Here is a 19,412-nt window from a genome sequence, read left to right on the forward strand (position 1 = left end):
CATCCTCACTGCTGTTTAAGGTCAGGAGTCAAAAGAAGAAGATTTGCTGCACGGCTAAAGGAGTCCCAGGCTAAATTTGTTTTAAAAACAGATGTAACTCATTTCTTTGACAGAATTTACTTTTTCTTCAGATTATTTTTAAAATTTAACTGAAACATAGAGACATGCGTAAGCGTATCCCTCCTTTTTCCTCACCAACAATCCATTTGCAGCTTCTCAAAGCGTCTCCATGTTTGTGTGAACCGGGCCAATAGGCATTATTGTCCAGATACGGTGAAGTAAGTCAGACAAGATGAACCTGAAATCTTTACCTCTGTACTTGTGTCTGTTAAAGGTTCAAACATGTGAACACATTAATGGATTTTAATTTTTGATGGATTTTGGAAAATCTCATCTCACTTTGTTGAGATGAAGGAAATTATTCCTGAGTCGTATTTTATACATTCTAGTATTAGTTAATAATCAGAAAGCTGCACGTGTCGCTCCTCTCAAACATGCAACATCTTTCTTTAATGTCGTTTTAATCACTAATCTAAATAAAGGTCTTCCATTTACACCATCGACTACAAACAGGTGGGTTTTATTTAGCATTACATTACATAATAAATCAAAAGAAATTCTAAAGTTTTGAATAATTCACAGATATATTCCAATCTATATCTGAACGTATCTTTTTTTATCTGCGGTTTTGTGGAAATGTTCACACTTGTGCACAAAAAGTAGTTAAATTTTATAGTAGCACTACAACAAAAACATCACATAATATTCACAAAAATAAGACTTAAAACGTAATTTATATGTATTCTCTACACAAACTGAATAATTATTAGCTTTTATTCTTAAACAAAGCCAAAAACAATGAATGCAATTGAATTAAGAAGTCAAATTGCTGAAGGGAAGAAAATATTAAGTAGGAGCCATTTTGTTAAGCTGCATGGGCCAAGAGTCCTAACGCTTGGTTAGTAAGAGAAAAATGATTATTGTTTCAGAAAGAACAGATTAAAAGGCTGAATGAAATGCTGTAAAAAGAGGGAAAATAAATCCATCCACTACACTCAGACTGTGGATGTTTACATTAGTTCACCAAAGAAGAAGAGAGGATTACTGAGATGATAAAAATCAGATGGAGATTTACAAGAGAGACAAACCAAGAACATTACAGAAACAGGAGAACTGTTGGTCTCTGCGAGCGAGGGACAAAGCGATAAAGATAAACTGAGGAAAAGAGAGAGATTGGAGGAGGGACGGAGGGGGTCAAGGGTCACCTGTTGAGCTGTGATATTAATCTAAACCCCGGCCGTTTTTCCTCAGTCCATGGCTGCTGTTCCCTTCGAAGACAGAGGAAAACCAGGACAGACATGATTACTGGCTGAAAGAGGAGAGCCCTGCTAGGAATTAGGACATGTTGGACAGAAAGCTGACAGAAGAAAAACCCTGGAAAACACTCAGCACATCCGTTTCATTTCAGGGGGAAAACGAGACAATTCACAGGAGTGAAGAAAAACCGTCATGGAGGCCAAATGAGAGCAACGGCCGCCTGGGCTCCATTTTCTAGCTGGACGACTAAACACACAAAGCTCCTAAGTATCAAATCGCCCCGACCTGATGGGGTCAGTGTGGTGAACGCTGGAGGCAGAGCAGGAGCTCAAGAAAATACTTCAGAAGGAACCTTTATGTAGGCTAAAAGCTGATTTTTTGTTGTTGTTGTTTCAACCAATAAATTCATGTTTTTACCCATAAATAAACCGTTTTGTAACCTTGACTATTGCTTGTTAGTTTATTACATAATTTATACAAAATGCTACAACCTCGTGAATAATTTAAAACTTCCTGTATCAGAAAACATTTCCGTTTATTTYGTCTGTTTTTGTAGTTTAGCCAGTAACCCAGAGCAAACGTTTTGATCGGCCGTCATTCTCCAACAACCTGCAGATCCTGATGAAGGGATTTCTTTACTGCTGCATCAATAAATGTTGTTTATTTCTGGTGGGAGAAAACCCATTTTTGGTGCAGTGAAAGTGGAAACAAAACTGGCGCTAAACAGGCACTGGTCCCAGTTTGGATCAGAACTCAAACATTCCTGATAAGGAACTGAAACAACAATTAGAAAATCTAGATTTTCATGGTAGACTTAAATAAGGAAAGAGTCGATGAGATCTTTTGGACTACTTCAAAAGATCAGGTTCCATAAGTCAGACCAGTTTAATCATAGTTACTTTATGAAGTCTGATTACTTTTTGAAAACTGATTCATGCTTCATGTTCTCTCCGTTTCAGGCAAACATTAGTTTCATGATCTGAAACATATCAGTGTTGATCTGACAGGTAAAACTGGGGCGATATTATTAATAATATCTAGATTGGGTAGCGGTGACAATGTGGGTGGATCTAATCATTTTAATTCTGCGCTTTATGCTCCAAGTAACGCCATGCTTCATCATTTATTTTACATTATATTTAGAATTTCTCATTTCACTTTCGGAGCCATTTGAAGTTTGTTTTTGTCAGTTTCATTTTATTTATTGCTTATTTTACGTTGTTGTTCGGCTAATTGCACTGACTGAACAAATGAAAGTTGTTTTTACATGTTTAAAGCTGTTGGTGTATTTAAGTGTGATGTAACGGTGCAGAATTATCAAATTAATTTGTAATTCAGTTCATTTATGTTTAATAAAAACAGGGTGCAACAATTGTAGTTTCCTGTCCAATCTATGACTACAGATCTTTAAAAGAAAACTAAAACAATCAGTGCCCTCCTAGTTTTAAGTCAATTTTCCAGTGTTTTTCTGCATCAGCCGATGCTGAACCTCAGATATCTGTATTGGAGGTGAAAAATGTGGATCGGTGCATCCCTGCATGACACCAATGTTAATGTCATTTAAACCAGTGTTTTTCAACCATTTTTGAGTCAAGGTACACTGTTTTAATTGAAAAAATCGCGAGGCACGCCACCAACTAAAAATGGAAACAAAGATACTCTGTAGCCGCCTATATATAGTCATTCTTATCAAAGTCTCTTGAATAGGAATCAAATAAACACAAAAATTTATTTATCACATTTTACATTTCTTATTTCAAATTGCACTGAACATATCCACTTCAAAAATACACCTGAACAGCCACAACACTGTGGTGTTAAATTTAAAGAAGTTGTAGAAAACGTCAAAGTGTTTTACAAACTAATCCACAAGCATTCTTATAGCCAGAATACAGAAAATAATTCTTATTCTGAAAGAAGCAATAATATTTGGGAAACATTTCACTTCATATTCAGCTACAATATGAAGAGTTACATGTACAAAATGTCAATATCTGTGTATTTTACCCACCTGGTGTGAAACCTGAGCATGTTTGGATGAAAACAGCTGATTTCCTGGCAGAAATTGAAGAAAGACAAAGCTCTTCCTCAACATCTCTCAGTCTCTCTGGTTTTAGTTTTTATAGTAACCAGGCTGGAGAAGCTCACTTCACACAGACATGTTGTGGGAAATGGACTCATGTTCTTTCCAACTACTGCTGAGCTTCACTGTCTTTTCCATCACTGTCATCACAGTCTTGCTAGATACGATGCTCTCACCGCTACCTGTAACATTCATGCATCACTAATTCTCTTATTGTAATGTAAAATGCTCTGTACCTACTGCCATCTAGTGGTAAGAAAATTACATGATTACGCCGCTAGTCACTGCTACAGCAGACACTCGAAGATGGCATTATTTGCAGATAATTCATTTTCAAAAAATCTTTTAAAACCAATTACCGTATTTTTCGGACTATAGAGCGCACCATACTAGCACCTTAATTAAAAAAAACACAAAACAAAAAAAACAAAAAAAACTGGAAGCTGCTTCCGGTTTTCCATAAGGACCCAGCAGAGGGCTGCGTCCTAATAAATCTGCTGCAAATATTAAGGACGCAGCACTCCGTCTCCAAAGCCGAACCATGGTTTCGTTCACACCGAGCTTAAACGCAGCGGCTCTATTTCCCTCCTGTAGTGCCAGATCGACAGCCCTCAACTTAAAAGCTGTATGATACGAGTTTGAAAACATTTCTCCGTCGTGCCTGCTGCTAGCATGTGCTTGTTCTAAATGAAAATTAGCCGTTCTTCTTTGATTTACAATTTTGACTTCTAATGATTCACTTCCTGCTAGAGAGCCCCCTGGTGGTTGAAGAAAAATATACAGCAAAGCCACAGCGGGCTACAATCCGCATGGTTCAAAGTTTAGGAAAAAAGTAGCAGCTTATAGTCCGGAAAATACGGTACCGTAGTGAAATTGAATAATTTCCACGGCACACCTGACGATCACTCACGGCACACTAGTGTGCCGCGGAACAGTGGTTGAAAAACACTGATTTAAACCCTATTTTACATTTAGTTGCAGCCACTTTGTTGCATCTAAATCTGTAGCTGCTACTCGTTTCCCACTAAAGCTCATCTGTGGCCGTTAAGCCAAGCGTTGACTGATGCACTTGAAGCGGGAATTTCGTTTTTTTTTTTTAAAGAAGAGTCTTTACAATCGTCACTATGACAACCATTAGCTTTGGATTTACCGCGGGGATGCTGCGAGTAAACCTGCAGAGGTCTGGAGGTCGGGGATACCTCGCTGTGAAGAGGACGCCTCTCCCAGCGTCTGCTGGGGTTTTTGCTCGCTGACATTTGCTGAGCAGTTGAAAAACAAAGCAGGCAAAATACAAAACCCTCTGTGTGTGTCAAATTACCTGGCTAAGGGATGGTCGCCACTGTAGGCAGCACGCTCCATGCTTATATTTAGATATATGACGCAGGTTAAGGAATGCAGAGTAGATGCGACACTCCCAGCTTGACAGCAAATCACACAAAGGAGCCGTCTTGATTTACATCAACCACTTTCTATACGGTTCACCGGGGGCCACATCAAGACCCGGAATCCACTCAAAGGGCCTGCAGTGGCTCAATGTATCAATAAAACCAAATAAATGGGCGTCTCTGCATTCAATTAGTAATTCTTAGAGTTAGATAACATTTAACTTTTTTCACATTAATGTAATTTGGCAGAATACAGATAAAAACTGATTTGATTTGATAGACAAAATAATATTTAGACGCACATCTGTTGAAAGCTAAATATGTGAGGCCCCTGGACTATTTTTTTGTTGTTTAGTTTTTTCTTCCATTAAGCCCAAAATAATAAGCAAACAAGGAAAAAACATTTCAAGTTTTGGATCTATGATCCAATTCATACAAAGAAATCTGATTATTTGTTTAATTAAAAGAGCTCATGTTAATTGTTGAGTAGGTAAAACAATGAAAACATTTTGGTAGTTTTAGTTTTTAAAACTAAAATTGTGAGACAAAAAGTTTGGACATTACTGCTCTGGAGTTTGGAGACCACATAAGAAGTATTGGGGTCCGTATTTGGCCCCCGGGCCTCGAGTTTGACACACTTTGTTTTGTTTTTTTTAATGAATGAAGACACATGGAGTTCCTGATTTGAAAGGTTAAGACTTCTTTTTTGGCTTTTGCTTAAGAATAATCTGTTCACAAATGAGATAAAGCAGCAGCTAAAAACTGCAGCACAGCGTCTCCCCAAGAGGCCGCGATGGAAAAGTTTCAGATGGCTCTGCTGGAAGGCCGCTCCGTTTCTGGGTTCTCCAGGGAAACAGTGATTTCATCCCCAGAGAGGCTGGTGCACCAGCAGCAGGCCAAAGATGGGTGAGCGGACCAGGGGAGGGCGTGGGACCGGGCCCAGCCGCTGACCCTCAAGCAGATGCAGAACTGCGTTCAGGTCTGAAGTCTCAAGACTCCCGTTAGAGCTTTAAACCCCCAAACGGGCCCGATCCTCCATGTTCCGGCTAAAAATAAAGACATGCTCAGGAACTCCGGAGAGGAGATCAAGTCTGCCGAGCAGAGCGCCGGTCGCCGCGCGGATAAAGGCTGTGTGAACCACTCTGTTCCCCTGCTTTCCACCATCTCTACGAACCGACCTGCTGCTTTTCGGCCTTYGTGGAACGGACCCTAGAAAGCTTCAGGACTCTGCTCTTAAAGGGACAGTTCAGCGTTTCCTCAAGTAGCACACTGTTAGCAAAATGTGTCTGTTGTCATAGTGACGCTGATGGTAAAGACTCTTCTAAAAAAAAACCTCCCGGTTCAAGTCATCAGCTTTCAGTGAAACAAACAGCAGCTACACATATAGATGTAACAAAGTAACTGAAGCTGAAAGATGTTTTCAAACCAGTTCCAATTCTAATCATTTTTTTTCTGACAAAAGAATTTACAAATGCCAGAAAATATTTTCAAAAAGTGGCTTTTATTTCAACCATCTTGTCTGAAAGCTGCATAACACAGCATCAGAGCCACAAGAAAGCTTTAATTACCAGACAGTAATTGTAATATTAGCAGAGGAAAGATGCAGTTTGCCAGAAAAAGTTGTTGTTTTAATGCGAAAAAAGTTTCTATAGCTATCAAATCAAACATGACTTTGTCGTTTTCCTCAAAATAGATTCAGTTGTTTCAAAGTCCTGCTAATGATAATGATTCGATACTAATGTGTTAAAAGTATTTCCTTATCTCTAAAAGCGACACTTCACAAGATGCTCAACATTCCTCATTTTAATGTTTTATTTTTTTGTGTAAGTGTTTTGATTCTCTTAATATTACGACTGTATTCTTGTCATGAAAAAAAAAAAATCTTAGCCTGGTGCTAATATTCAGTCTGAGAGTTGATCTGAATTCAAAGTCCAAATAAATGAAGCTGTAAAACACGCTTGTCAAACAAGATGGCCGCCTTCTGCGCGCTGATGAACTACAGAAAACTAAGGAGTGAACTGGTAAAAAAAAAAAAAAAAAAAATCCAGATTTTCCAAAAATTTTATCTTCATAAACCAAAAATTCAATGAATCAATAAAACCGATTGATCACCAGTTCTAATTTAAGTAAAAAAAATAAAAACATTTCATCAGTGGGTTTTCCTGTACAGGTAAAATAATGACTTTTTAACCATTCTCATTACAACCCGGCTTCAAAAGCACTGAACTGGAAACATAAATTGGAAATCTGTAACAGAAGCATCAATAAGTGGGGGAGGGGCGGTTGTATAATGTACTATCCTGCCACAGTTTGTAGATTTTCAAGGCTCTTTGTTGGTTTGTTTTGTAACCCAGGCTTGTTAATCAGAGGTCAGCGGGGGGCATTTAATCACCTGACTCCTTTTCTCTCACAATTGGCTCCTGATTGCATCACCTTTACGTTTCCAACTCATCAGACGTTTTCCTGAAGAAACACTGATCAACAAGTCTCTAAATATCTGTCAGCCTTCCTAAAACACACACGCCACATGTCTCCTGCTTCCTGTTGCTCCTGTTGCGACTGGCAGTGCAGATGTTTGCAGCAGTGAAAGAGTTAAAGCTGCTCTGAGGCTCTCGTCCACAGCTGACTAACGGTAATGAAGCGCAGATGTAGCTGGAGTTGTAAACACTTACCGCCCCTCTCTCTCCCAGGAGATGGACAAGCGGGGAATCTGCCCTCACAGCCAAAACACTTCACATGGACGATGTTTGGATACGAGGGGCTTTTTGTACTCTCGACATACTCCTGTATTCCTCCCAGTGATGGAGGAGAATTTGCTCTGATGATAATTAGTAAACACAAACAGATTCTTTGTTTCCTCTACAACGCTGAGCTGCGTCTTCATTCTGATACGAAACAGGAACATGGAGCAATGAAAACATCGGATTTCAGGCTGAGATGCAAAGATCTGATACTAATTGGTTCCCATAAGTCTGAACCAGAAGTGATTCGCGCCATCTTGGTAGGCAAATGGAATGCATAGTGCCCCCATTGCTTCCAGACCAACAAAAAACATGTTGACACTCTTAACTAATGTGTGAGAAAATGATACAGAAACAAAATGGCTGCTGTCAGGATCGACCCGTATGAGACGTAGAATAAAAACATGTCAGACAATGTGGACAAGCTGCCTCTGATCTCATACTACGACTCAGTTCACCACTTGGTGAACACGAAGAGGGCGTACACCATGGAGGAGCTTCAGTCCTGAAATCCATAAAAGCACAAATTCAACGTTTCAACGACTTTGTACAAGACGTACAAACAAGATGAACAACAAGGTTCTGGTGATTGGCAGGGTCATGTAGGCAATGCACTCTGGGTAAATGACATGGTGCTGTCAGTGTGACAATAGCTCGCAAATCTTAGCTAGCAAATAAAAGCTACATTTGCTAAGCTACTTTTGCTAGTTCAGCAGTAAGTGCTACAGTAAATATCTGATATTTATCTTAGTATTACACATAGGTGGACAGAGAACTCAAATTGTAACTGAGTGTCATTTGAAACGTACTTAAACTTATTGTTTATAAGTTAGGAATGAAGCGAGGGCTGGTTCTAAGCTTGAGGTTTGCTTGTTGTTGTCATAGCAACTGCCATTCACGGAAGTTCACGAAGTGTAACGTCACATGAGAACTATGTATTGAAAAAAATTGCAGATCGGTGAATCCATGAGGGCGGATCTGTTCAGTCTAGCTCTATGGTTTGTGCTGTGAGTAACATCATACTTTATCATTTATTTTACATAATTTTTTATGATTCCTAATTGCTCTTTCTGAACCATTTGTAAGGCTGGTTGCAGTTTATCTTTCACATGTTTCACCAAAGTAGTCAATCTATTATTTTTGTCAGTTTCGGTTTCTTTATTGTTTATTTTACATCAGCTGTCTGAACAAATTGAAGTTGAGTTGTTTTTAAAGATTTGACCAAGCTTGTGAAGCTGTTGGTGTATTTAAATGTCCCGTACTGGTGCAGAGTTCTCAAATACATTTGTAATTCATCCATCCATCCATCCATTTTCTTGCACCCTTGTCCCTCAGTGGGGTCGGGAGGGGTGCTGCTGCCCATCTCCAGCTAACGTTTCGGGCGAGAGGCGGGGTCACCCTGGACAGGTCGCCAGTCTGTCGCAGGGCAACACAGAGACACACAGGACACACAACCATGCACACACACACACTCACACCTAGGGGCAATTTGGAGAGGCCAATTAACCTGACAGTCATGTTTTTGGACTGTGGGAGGAAACCGGAGTACCCGGAGAAAACCCACCATGCACAGGGAGAACATGCAAACTCCATGCAGAAAGACCCCAGGCCGGGAATCGAACCCAGAACCTTCTTGCTGCAAGGCAACAGCTCTACCAACTGCGCCACTGTGCAGCCTCATTTGTAATTCAGTACATAGCATATGTCTGTTTTTGTAAAGTCATCTCAGCACTGTTTTTCTGCACTGGACGATACTAAGCCTCAGGTATCTGTATCAGAAGTGAAAAACGTGGATTGGTGTGTCCCTGGTTTTCAGGCCGAGAAGTGGTGCAGTTAAAGGTTTTTGCAGGCGACTTTTGACGGTAGATTTCCTAAAATCTGGTTGCTCTTCAGGCTCGTAAAAGTATCTTGCATGTTTGGACTGGGCCAGTTGAAGTGCCCCTGAGGCCCTCCTGTGTGTCCCTGTGTTTTCACAGGCGATGTGGGCCAAACTCCACAGCTACGGAGGAAGTTTCTCCCTGATGCATGCTGTGACAGCAATCTGCTGCAGGTTGGAGCAGGAGGCTCAATATGGCCTGCAGCAACATGACAGCGATGCATGTTTGGAAGAGATGGAAAAGATGCAATAATCATACTTGAAAAGAAATATGGCAGTTACAACTTAAACAATCTTTAGTACTGCTGAATGAATGGGTCTCATGCAGTGAGGTCAGATTCTGAACATTAAGTTTGCAAATTTACAGGCAATATACATATTTTGTTTTTATTTGTTGGGCGTTTTGTGTGTGTTGAAGCAAGAATCTAAAACCTTTTTAGGAATATGCATTTATAAAGAGTAAAACAGCAGATAATAGGCGATAAAGCAAGTATCCTATCAGGCCTGTTCTGTTTTTGGCTGATGTTCTAAACAATCAGCTGTTTTCATTCATCACCTGCAGCACAGAGAACACTTCCTCTAATCTCCTAATGTGCTAGTAGCAGAGCTAATTTTTTTTTTGATTAATGATAAAAACTTTTAGTGCACTTAATGTCCCCGAAATTAATTTTTCCAGATAAATTCTAATGCGCCAATTTATTTTAATACATTGGCATTAGATTCCACTAAATACCATGTCGGTTTAATGCGTTATCGGAACTAAGGTTTATGATTAGCGCCCTAAAGTTAGCGAAAATAACTTTTTAGTTAGGGGTGATTACATCAGCCAGATGCATCAAAAACACATCACAACTTCATTTCCTGCTCGATTCCAAATGGCCTCATCTGTCAAAGAAACTGCAGACAGTCTTTTCCTAAACAGTGAATCTTTATGAGATTTAATTGTTGAATTAAAACTGGGATTGGTGGGTTAAAGCTCAAACGAATGTAAAAATTGGTAGCAACAGTCTGAATCATAAATTTCCATTAAAAACATAACATAGGTTTGATTCTGTGATCCAGTGTTGTGATTAAAACAAACAAAAGGAACCGTCTCATCTTTAAATGAGATGAATGTATTTCTAGATTAAGAAACTGATTAATCGCTTAATTAATTGCTGATGTCAGTCATTTTTAAAACTCGAGCTGGGAATTCAGCTTCCCAACGTAAAGTTGGATTTTTTCCCTCTGTTTGTTGGTAGAGGTCAATTCCAGTTCCTTTCTACTGTCGCCACATGCTTGTTTGCACACAAGGTGGAAATAGCAGAGCTTGCTGAGATCGATGATATTATACAACATTATGATTTCATTATCATAGTACTATGACGATGAGTCGTATACAAAACTATTGAATCAGACTGTATGTGTTTTTTGTTGTTGATTCAACTTAAATGACTGGATTTTATTGGAAGTAAATTAATTAAACTTAATTTATATGACATGAGAGTCTGTAAAACAGCACTACTGTTGGTAATTTGTTGTAATTTGGCCCTACATGTGAGAACAGAATGGTTTCGTGCTCTTTTTTCCTCAGTGCTTTATGTTCAGTTTTGAATGTAAAGCTTTGCTCAGTCCAGCGGCTTTAAGCCTCATCGTGTCTCTCCGACTTCAAACTGAACATTCCTTGGAGGTCGTGTAAGTTTGCCGAGTATTTTGTCTGGCCAAGACTGGCTTTTAGAGAACCAGAAGTTCCTGCATGCCTTCCATTGTTTGTTATTTTTTGTCAATTACAAATTACAGAATTTTGATGTCTGCAATTTTTATAGTTAAAATTGCTGATTTTTTTAACTCCATTAAAAAAGGCTGAATCACTTTCAATGCAAAATTACACATCTGGATCACAACTAAGGGCAAAGTGGCTTTTTTAAGGTTTAGTATCAGTATTCTTGGAGCTGAATGGTCATTCATAGGAATCTCATTTCACAACATTATCAGCATTCTTATTGATTATCAATTGGTGCACCCTACTAGTGTTGGATATTGGCCCAAATTGTGCATCAGTGCATCCTTATGCCAAAATATATACTCTGTTTTGTCATAATAACAGTTTCTTTATCACTATTAAACCATATTCTTAACCCTAAAATCATTGTAATGATTTCATCTTTTAGTATTTTCTTCAACATTCTTACAAGAGTTGCAGAAATTTCCTCTAAATTGTTGTGAAAAAGTTGATCTCAGAGCTCAGAGTGATCTAAAGTTTGAAATTATTCATGTTAGGTGATAATAACTGGCATGTTTTTACACTAAGTGTAGTTTTCCTGCAAACCACAGCTAACAGAAGAGGCATGCAAATAAATAAATCATGAAGAATCGACAGCCAAGAACGCTGAATGTGTTCTATGAAAACAGATATTTTTCTCCGTTTTCCATCGGATGTTTACAGAAGCAATTAGATGCAAATTTGATTGATTATCAATGTGAATGTTATCAACCATTTATTGTACATTAATAAAATTATTTTAATTGTTCTGCTCATTCTGGAGGTCCCATTTTGTAAATATATTTCATTATTTAAAATCTAAAACTGTTTTGAGAATAACTAACTGTTAAGTTTTGTTTAGAGATCATGAGCAAACGGTCTTCTGGACCGCTTCATAAAATGATTAATTACTGTAGAGTCGGGAAGCAACAAACAATTATTTTACTAATCAATTAATCGACTATTCAGTAAAAGAAATGGCACATTGCGCAGATTTTTCATTTAACCACGTAAGCCTTTTTTTATACAATATTAGAAATACATTAAAAACAACAAATAATTAAATTCCTTTTTTAAATATGAAAATAAACATATTATTGACTAAAATGCGATAACGAAGGATTCCTTTAGTAAATCTGAACCAGGAGAAGCTAAAATCTATTTACAGATAAAGGTATTTTTATCCTAAATGCAAATTCTTAATATTTCTTTACAGTTTTGGGTTAAATCTTGCTCCAACTATGTTGTTTCTTTCACCAAATGGTCTTTTTTTTAAGTCGATTAATCGATTACTAAATTAGTTGACGATTATTTCACAAATCGATTAATTGTGATTAATCGTCTAAGCATACTTCGTTTTCCTTTGTATTCATGAGTAAAGTTGTTTTAAGTGAAGAGTCCGCTCCCAGTGCTTGGTGCCACATGTCTGTCGGAGAATCCCACCCAGCCTGAGAGCGCTGACGACGTCGGGTTGCTCCGTAAAGACATTTGTCAGCCAACCTGTTCTGTGTCGTCAACAATGAGAGGGTGTAGGCCTCGTTCGCTTCCACAGCACAGGCTGCCACAGCGCGCTCAGCGCCGAGTTTGGCCAGCGTCCGGGTCGTGGAAGAAGACGAGGCAGGGTGATTGGCAGCCGGCCAAGGCAGCATACTAAACGCAAGAGCGGAGACAAAGCAAGCGAGCGAGCGAGCGGGGAGGAGCCTGGCATGGCTTTTTATCTCAGCCCCATAATTCACTCCCTTGTAAACACTGAGAGAAAGCTGCCGACCAATACGCTGCTGTTCTGTGTGGGCACGACCAGAAGTGGTTGGAGAAAAGAAAACCTTGCGTCTCACATTGTGCTGCATGAGTTCGGAGATTTTCAGTGACAGCACAACAAACCCTAACAGTGGAAAATCTGCTGTTGGGCATGACCTTTACAGGAAAAGGCTACCTGTCAAACACTTTCAGCCTCCATGCGGCTCACGCAGAATTCTAACACTTTAAACAGTTGAGCTGAAATCCCAGCAGCTCCACCATTCAACTCAGAGCTTCCCCTCTCATTCACATCTGTGATCCGGGTTTGATAGGGAAAATTCTGGCGTTTGGATCAGAACAGAGAGGAAAGACTGTGGCGTCCCCGTGAGAGGAAGCAGAATAAACAGAAACCATAAGGCTGGTCTCACCTTCTCCAGCTGTTGTCTGGCGGCGGCGACAGGTACACGGCTCCATATGGTGAGCTCTCCATGTAGGGTTATGTCAAGGAAAAGATCAACATAAAAACAGAAGTGATGGCAGGAAAAAGAGCCTTAATGTGGTGCAAACTGAGCAATGGAGTTTCCCAGTTCAACAGCTATTAAAAAAACAAGATGATTATCTGAAAAAACGTCTAAATCCCTGAGCAGTTTCTCACTGTGTGTAGTAGAGCAGAACATGTTTCATCTTGCCATCACAGAGCCTGATATACGCGGGAAAAGCTGATTTACGCGGGAAAAACTTTCACCAGAAGCAGAAACCACAAAAAAAACAAGCCAGCAACTCTTCAAAAACCTGTACTTAAAGTTTAATCAGCAGGGAGGAAGATTTTCAAAGCCTGCAGGTCTGTTGCCACTCATCACATGCAACACAAAACATGAGATAAGCCACTCAAGCACATACAAACACAAAGTGGAGAGGACTAACACCACTGCTGAGCTTTCTCCAAACACAGACAAGGATAATTCAAGCACCTCTCTAATGTTCCTGGGTTTCACTTTTTTAATACGTATCTATCAGAGAGAGCAGTCTGAGAAACTGCAGCAGGACTCCTTAAGCAAGAGGAGACAGGCGTAATTACAATAAAATAAGAAGAAATATCACTGCCCAACAGTAGGTGGCGATAACTGAAACACAAAAAAACATTAAAATGCAAAGGAAGAACTAAAAGAGTTCAGCAGGCCATCAACAATTTGATATTTACTGAATCTATTCTCAGCTTGATCATCTCTGGCTGGTAGGGGTTGACGATTTCAACGTAAAATATCACATTAGTGTTAAAATATAAATAAACAGGCAACTTCAGAAGCGTTATTTTTCACTAAAGATACTTTCACGCAGCAGGAAAATGCGACCAAAATCCCAGTGGGGGGCGCACTTCGCTAATCGCAGAGCTAATTCTTCATTTAGCGCTTTAGCTAATGCTAAAAACGTTTAGCGCAGTTAACTCCCTCTGCTGGGCTGTTTATAAACTTGTTGAAGTTTTGGTGACCGACTGTTCAGCTAGTTAGAAGTTTATATTCACGTTCTTATTTTGAAGTGGGTGCAGATTGTTTACGCAGCAAAATTATGTTTATTCTGTACCCAGAATGCATCGTAAACACTTTAAAATCTACATCAGTCCTGAGTGCTTTCTGACTGAAACCTTATCGTGGTCAATTAGACAAAGTTAGCAAAACTCAGCGAATATAAAAATGAAACCAGGAGGTTTGTCCTAATTCAAGCGTGCTAAGATATTTGCAGTAGAAACTAAACAAAAATACTTAAGACTTTGTGTTTTTGCAGCCCCGTGTTTGAAATTAAATCAAAGTAAACAAAGACATAAGAAGGATCAAATAATAAAACAGGTCAGTTCATTAAACTGCCGCTGAGGATTAATTGCTTTTGTGCAGTTTTCCCTAAAGAAAACTGCTCAAGGCGGCTCAAGATGATTTGATTCGAAACACTCACTACACTCGTAACATTAGTAAGTGATCATCATCATCATCATCATCATCATCATCATCGTGTTTGGAAGCAGAATCCTCATTAGGTTCAGCTGTCAAGATAACATGTTGGATAAATTCAATTAAAATGGTTAGTACCGTTTCGGGTCAAAAACTAAACAGCTGAGTGATTATCTCTGATGCTCTGATGGTGGGATATTTATACAACCCACACAAACACACATTAGCTGGCTGCAAACAATTAAAGCCAACAGGAAGAAAACATTAACCTCTCTGCTTTTCACTCCATCCGCGCCAGATTACAACCTGCTCGTAAACCTACCACTCTCACTTTATATTAGTCATAAGCTGAGCGTGGCGTTTCTGCGTCACATTCATCTTAATGACTAACTCCGCTCCCGAGGCAACAATTCACCTCCGTCGTCACAAACCGGAGAGAAACGTAAACACAAACAAACAAACAAACAAACAGGACCGACTGCCTGGTCCCAGGTTCACCGTGGCAACGTGTATGGAAGGATATCTGCCGGCCGTGCTTGTCGATGGGTCGGCGGTGCGGCGAGTTGATGCGGTTGCGGTCCCTGTGGACCCGCTCCACCAGCCCGTGGTGGCGGGTCCCCCGGACCGAGTCCAGCCCTGAGGGGAAGCCTCCCTGTGGAGGAGACAGGAGCAGGATGCTTACATCAGACTTACAACAGCAGCAGCGTTCCCAAAAAAAATGTCAGTTATTCACATCTAGCATCCAGATGCTATGATCTGACTTTATTTTTCTGGAAAAGCAACAGCATTATCTCACATTAAAACCATTTTAATCATCCAGCCCTTAATTTGAGCACTATTCAAAAGGGGAAAGACAAGACAGAATGTCATTCCAGGAAGGCAGAAAGTAGCTGCAAACCAAAAGCTGCAACCTAAGCAATAATTAAAGAGGCAGTATTCTGCAAAATTTTCTTTTTCTTTTAGCTTTACATCATATTTCTTTATTAAATGAATACAATCAAATTAAACACTCCAATGTGCAATTCTGTTACTGCAATAAAAGCGGAATTTAATTTAATGCGCTTTCGACGTTTATCCTCGCTACCAATCGGTGTGAAGGACGCAGCGACTTGAGGCGTGACAGTAACACAAGCCGGAGCGTGAAGCTCCTTTTCAGATCGATGAGGGTCCGTCTCCCTCGGATACGGATCTGGATCATCAACAATCAAGAATCTGACACGTCAGAAACTTTATAATGCACTGTGGAGAAGTTTTCTAGGATGTTTTTGTTATCTCCATGGCAAAAATAACCAGCATGAAGCTCTTTTAGCACTCCCACATGGTGCAGTGTGCTTCCTTCATAAAACAAAGATCTGCAGAAATCAAACGACATCACAGACACATCTTAACAATATAAATTACAGATAAAACATGCGTCTTTCTGTTTTAGGAGTGCTGCATTAGCCAGAGAAGATTTGTTCATTTGAACAATGTTTGATAAATAATTATAAAAGGGAGTCAAGGAGCCATTTGGGGTTTTTTTCTGTTTTGTTCTCAGAAGGATAAATGGACTCTTTGAGTAAGAGGAGCTTTCTCCCTCTGTGCTGGGATTGATTTCTGGATGGCAGCTCTACTTAAAAAGAGCCATTCTTCCAAATAACAAGGGCACCTTTACCTGGACCTGCAGTCTCCCAGCACTCCTGAGGGAGCTGACACAGAAAGAGAAAAGCTCAGCTTCTGCAAACTGTCAAGGATTAATGCACTGATGTTTCATTCTCCCCTCTTCGTCCATAATTCTAAATTATTCAGAGCTTCTAGAAAAGGTTTATTTGCATTTCTGTGAGTTTAGCTCCCAGTTGAGCTGTTTTCGCTGGAGAATTACACATTAGGAGAAGCTGCCAGGCAGAACTGGCCTTGAGAAGATGAGGCAGACCTTCATCTGGCAGATTGTGATCTAAAGATAAGCAGATTCTACAGAAAACATCCATGTCTGTGTCTTTTATTCATCTGTTCTACCCACACGGACAATTTTCAGCACAATGGCTTTGCTTTGTTTGTTTGAAGGGATGCAAAAGGCTTCAATAAAACAATACAAAACATGGCTGTTTTTATGTTTTCACAAAAGACTGCGCTGAAGCTCCTAGAAGTTTCAGAAAGGCAGAATGGTGTTGATGTAAAACAGCTAAAAAGTTTTGAGCCTGCAGATCTCCTGCACAATAAGCCGAATCCTTGACAAACCGAAGGAATTGCTCAATGAAACTCGTCCTTGAAACGATTCATAGCATTTCATTTTGCTCTCCGCCCATCAGAGCTGGAGGCGGATTACGAGTTCCCACCTGAAAATCTGCGTTGGTGTTGCCGATCTGATTGACGTTGGGCAGAGAGCCACCGTAGTACTGCGCCCGGGACTGGGACAGACGGAGCTGCTGGACCTTCTGGAACTGCACCTGTAGGACGCCGAGACAAACAGACGTCAGAGAGGGAAGAACCGCTGACGTCCCTTTGACAACAAAGAAAATCCAGATGATGATGATGATGCTTCTGAGAGGTCAATTCACAACATTTGAGTTAAAATGAGGTACACCTGTTGAGGCATTTTTACATTTTGCTTCTTTGAAGAGGTTAAATCTATGGCCAATACAAAACATGCTCATAGGCCTGTCGTGATAAACGATAAATCAATTAATCACGCGATAAATTAAACATATCCATTTTAATTATCGTCTTTATCGTCTCTTCCTGCCCATTTTCTTTCTGTTGATGACACTAAGTGAAAAAAGGCTCAGCTCCGGTGCTCTCCACTGACCCTCCCTTCCTCATTTCCTTATTCTAATGTCCAGCGCACATTACAGGAGCTGTTGGTCCATTTCCTAAACCTGAGCGACACATTAGCCGACAGAAATCCTACGTATAGCGGTTCGATTGGGTTTGATCGTGCCGTGTGGTGTCCAGCCACATGGGCACAAAATAATGGCTACAAGTTCAGTTAACTGGACTTGTAATTTTAAAATCAGGCATTAATCAATGCTTTACTAGAATCTACCTGTGATGCATGTGGCTCAGCGTAAAGTCCGGACTGAATGAAAATCATTGTAACCTATTTATGTCACGTTAACGAAGAACAGCTGAAAAGTTACCGGGTTCATCAACTGCAGTAGCAATTTGGCTCCAACTCCTCTCTGTCATTTCTATATTCTTTGCACTAAACGTTGAATAAATATTAATGTTGTTTCCAGATATCATCTCCGACTTCGGGTTGCACCTGTCAGCTGTTTGGGATTCCCCTCCGTAATTTCCCCTCAGAAAGCGCTGAGGAGAATCTGCGCTCTCTGATTGGCTACCCGTCACTTTCAGCATTAAGCTCCCAGTCGGGGGAAAACCCCTGATTTAGCTCGGAGTGGCCACAACGATCTAAATCACACTGCAGGATGATCGGTTACGAAATCACCAGCGACAATCTTAGACTGGCCAACGATCAAAGATTGTCCTAAGGGGAAAATAGGGGCAAAAGAATCGTGTAGTATGAACGACTGCATTAGGTAGTGGGATGTGATCATCTTCTCTATTTAAATCTAGTGATTACTGAAGGCCAATACATTATACAGACTTTATTATCTGCACTCTTTTGGTTGAATGCAGTATTTATTTCCACTTTGGCTTTATGTTGTTTAGTTTTTATTCAAGCACGTTTTTTGTTCATGGAGACTGAGAATCCATTAACACTGGAACTGATTCAGTTGATCAGTTCCAGTGTTATGTGTTCTTTTGAAAATAAAGTGAATCTATGCATGGCAGGAAATCGAATGCATTATTAGCCATTTCCATTAAATCAGTGTCAAATGGTCTTGAAACAATATTATCGTTTATAGCAATAATTTCCTAGACAATTAATCATCCAGCAAAATTTGTTATCGTGACAGGCCTACATGTTCATTACATTTTTTGCTCAAAATCATTCTTAGATAAGGAGATTTCAGTCGGCTCAGTTCTGTTTATTTAGAGCCGTTTTAGGACGTTTTGTCACTTTAAATCCAAATAATCTGCTGCTGGCCACGCCCCCAAACATTTACACTCACATTTGAAAATTTCTGCCAACAGATGTGCAATATATTTTTGAAAAGCAGAAGTGGAGCCTCCTGCACAACCAACAAGAATGTATTAAGTGATTTCTGGATGGTAAATCAACAAAACACTTGTCTTTTCCAGCAGCCATTGTACAGGGCTTACAGTGGTAAAACCAGCTGACCAAATGTGCTGGAGCTCAGCTTGGGTTGCTAGGTAACTGGCTGGGCTAGGGTTGCTAGGTAATGGCACAGAGGCCACCAATTGTGACTTAACAATTGGGAGATTTTTGAAACGGTTCATTTTCCAGACACCAAAAAACAATAAATCATTGCCAAAAAACATCTGGGTGTTTTTAGAAGCAAACCCAAATGGAAATGCAAAAATATGCAAAAAGTTTGCCTTATATATCTCTTTCAAGAAAAACAGTCAAGATGTCAGGTAGAGAAGGTTCCACATCCATATGTTCAGTTAGGTGGTGTAGAAAGAGTCTCGTACCAACATGAGCTGAAATGCCGCTCAGTGATGAAGAAGCCACGACTCCAAAA

General features: G+C 39.9%; 1 protein-coding gene across 1 annotated transcript in view; it reads right to left on the reverse strand.

The window, feature by feature from the left end:
- Positions 1-19,412, reverse strand: part of crtc3 (CREB regulated transcription coactivator 3) — a 44,465-nt gene that overhangs the window by 18,777 nt on the left and 6,276 nt on the right. The window contains exons 2-5 of the mRNA XM_017304040.1: positions 17,139-17,249; positions 15,347-15,475; positions 13,309-13,370; positions 1,266-1,328 (exon numbers count right to left, since the gene is read on the reverse strand). Coding sequence (XP_017159529.1) covers positions 1,266-1,328; positions 13,309-13,370; positions 15,347-15,475; positions 17,139-17,249 — 365 coding nt within the window. The remainder of the gene's footprint in view (positions 1-1,265; positions 1,329-13,308; positions 13,371-15,346; positions 15,476-17,138; positions 17,250-19,412) is intronic.

This window comes from Poecilia reticulata, linkage group LG3 (genome assembly GCF_000633615.1).
Source record: "Poecilia reticulata strain Guanapo linkage group LG3, Guppy_female_1.0+MT, whole genome shotgun sequence".
NCBI classification, from domain to species: Eukaryota; Metazoa; Chordata; class Actinopteri; order Cyprinodontiformes; family Poeciliidae; genus Poecilia; species Poecilia reticulata.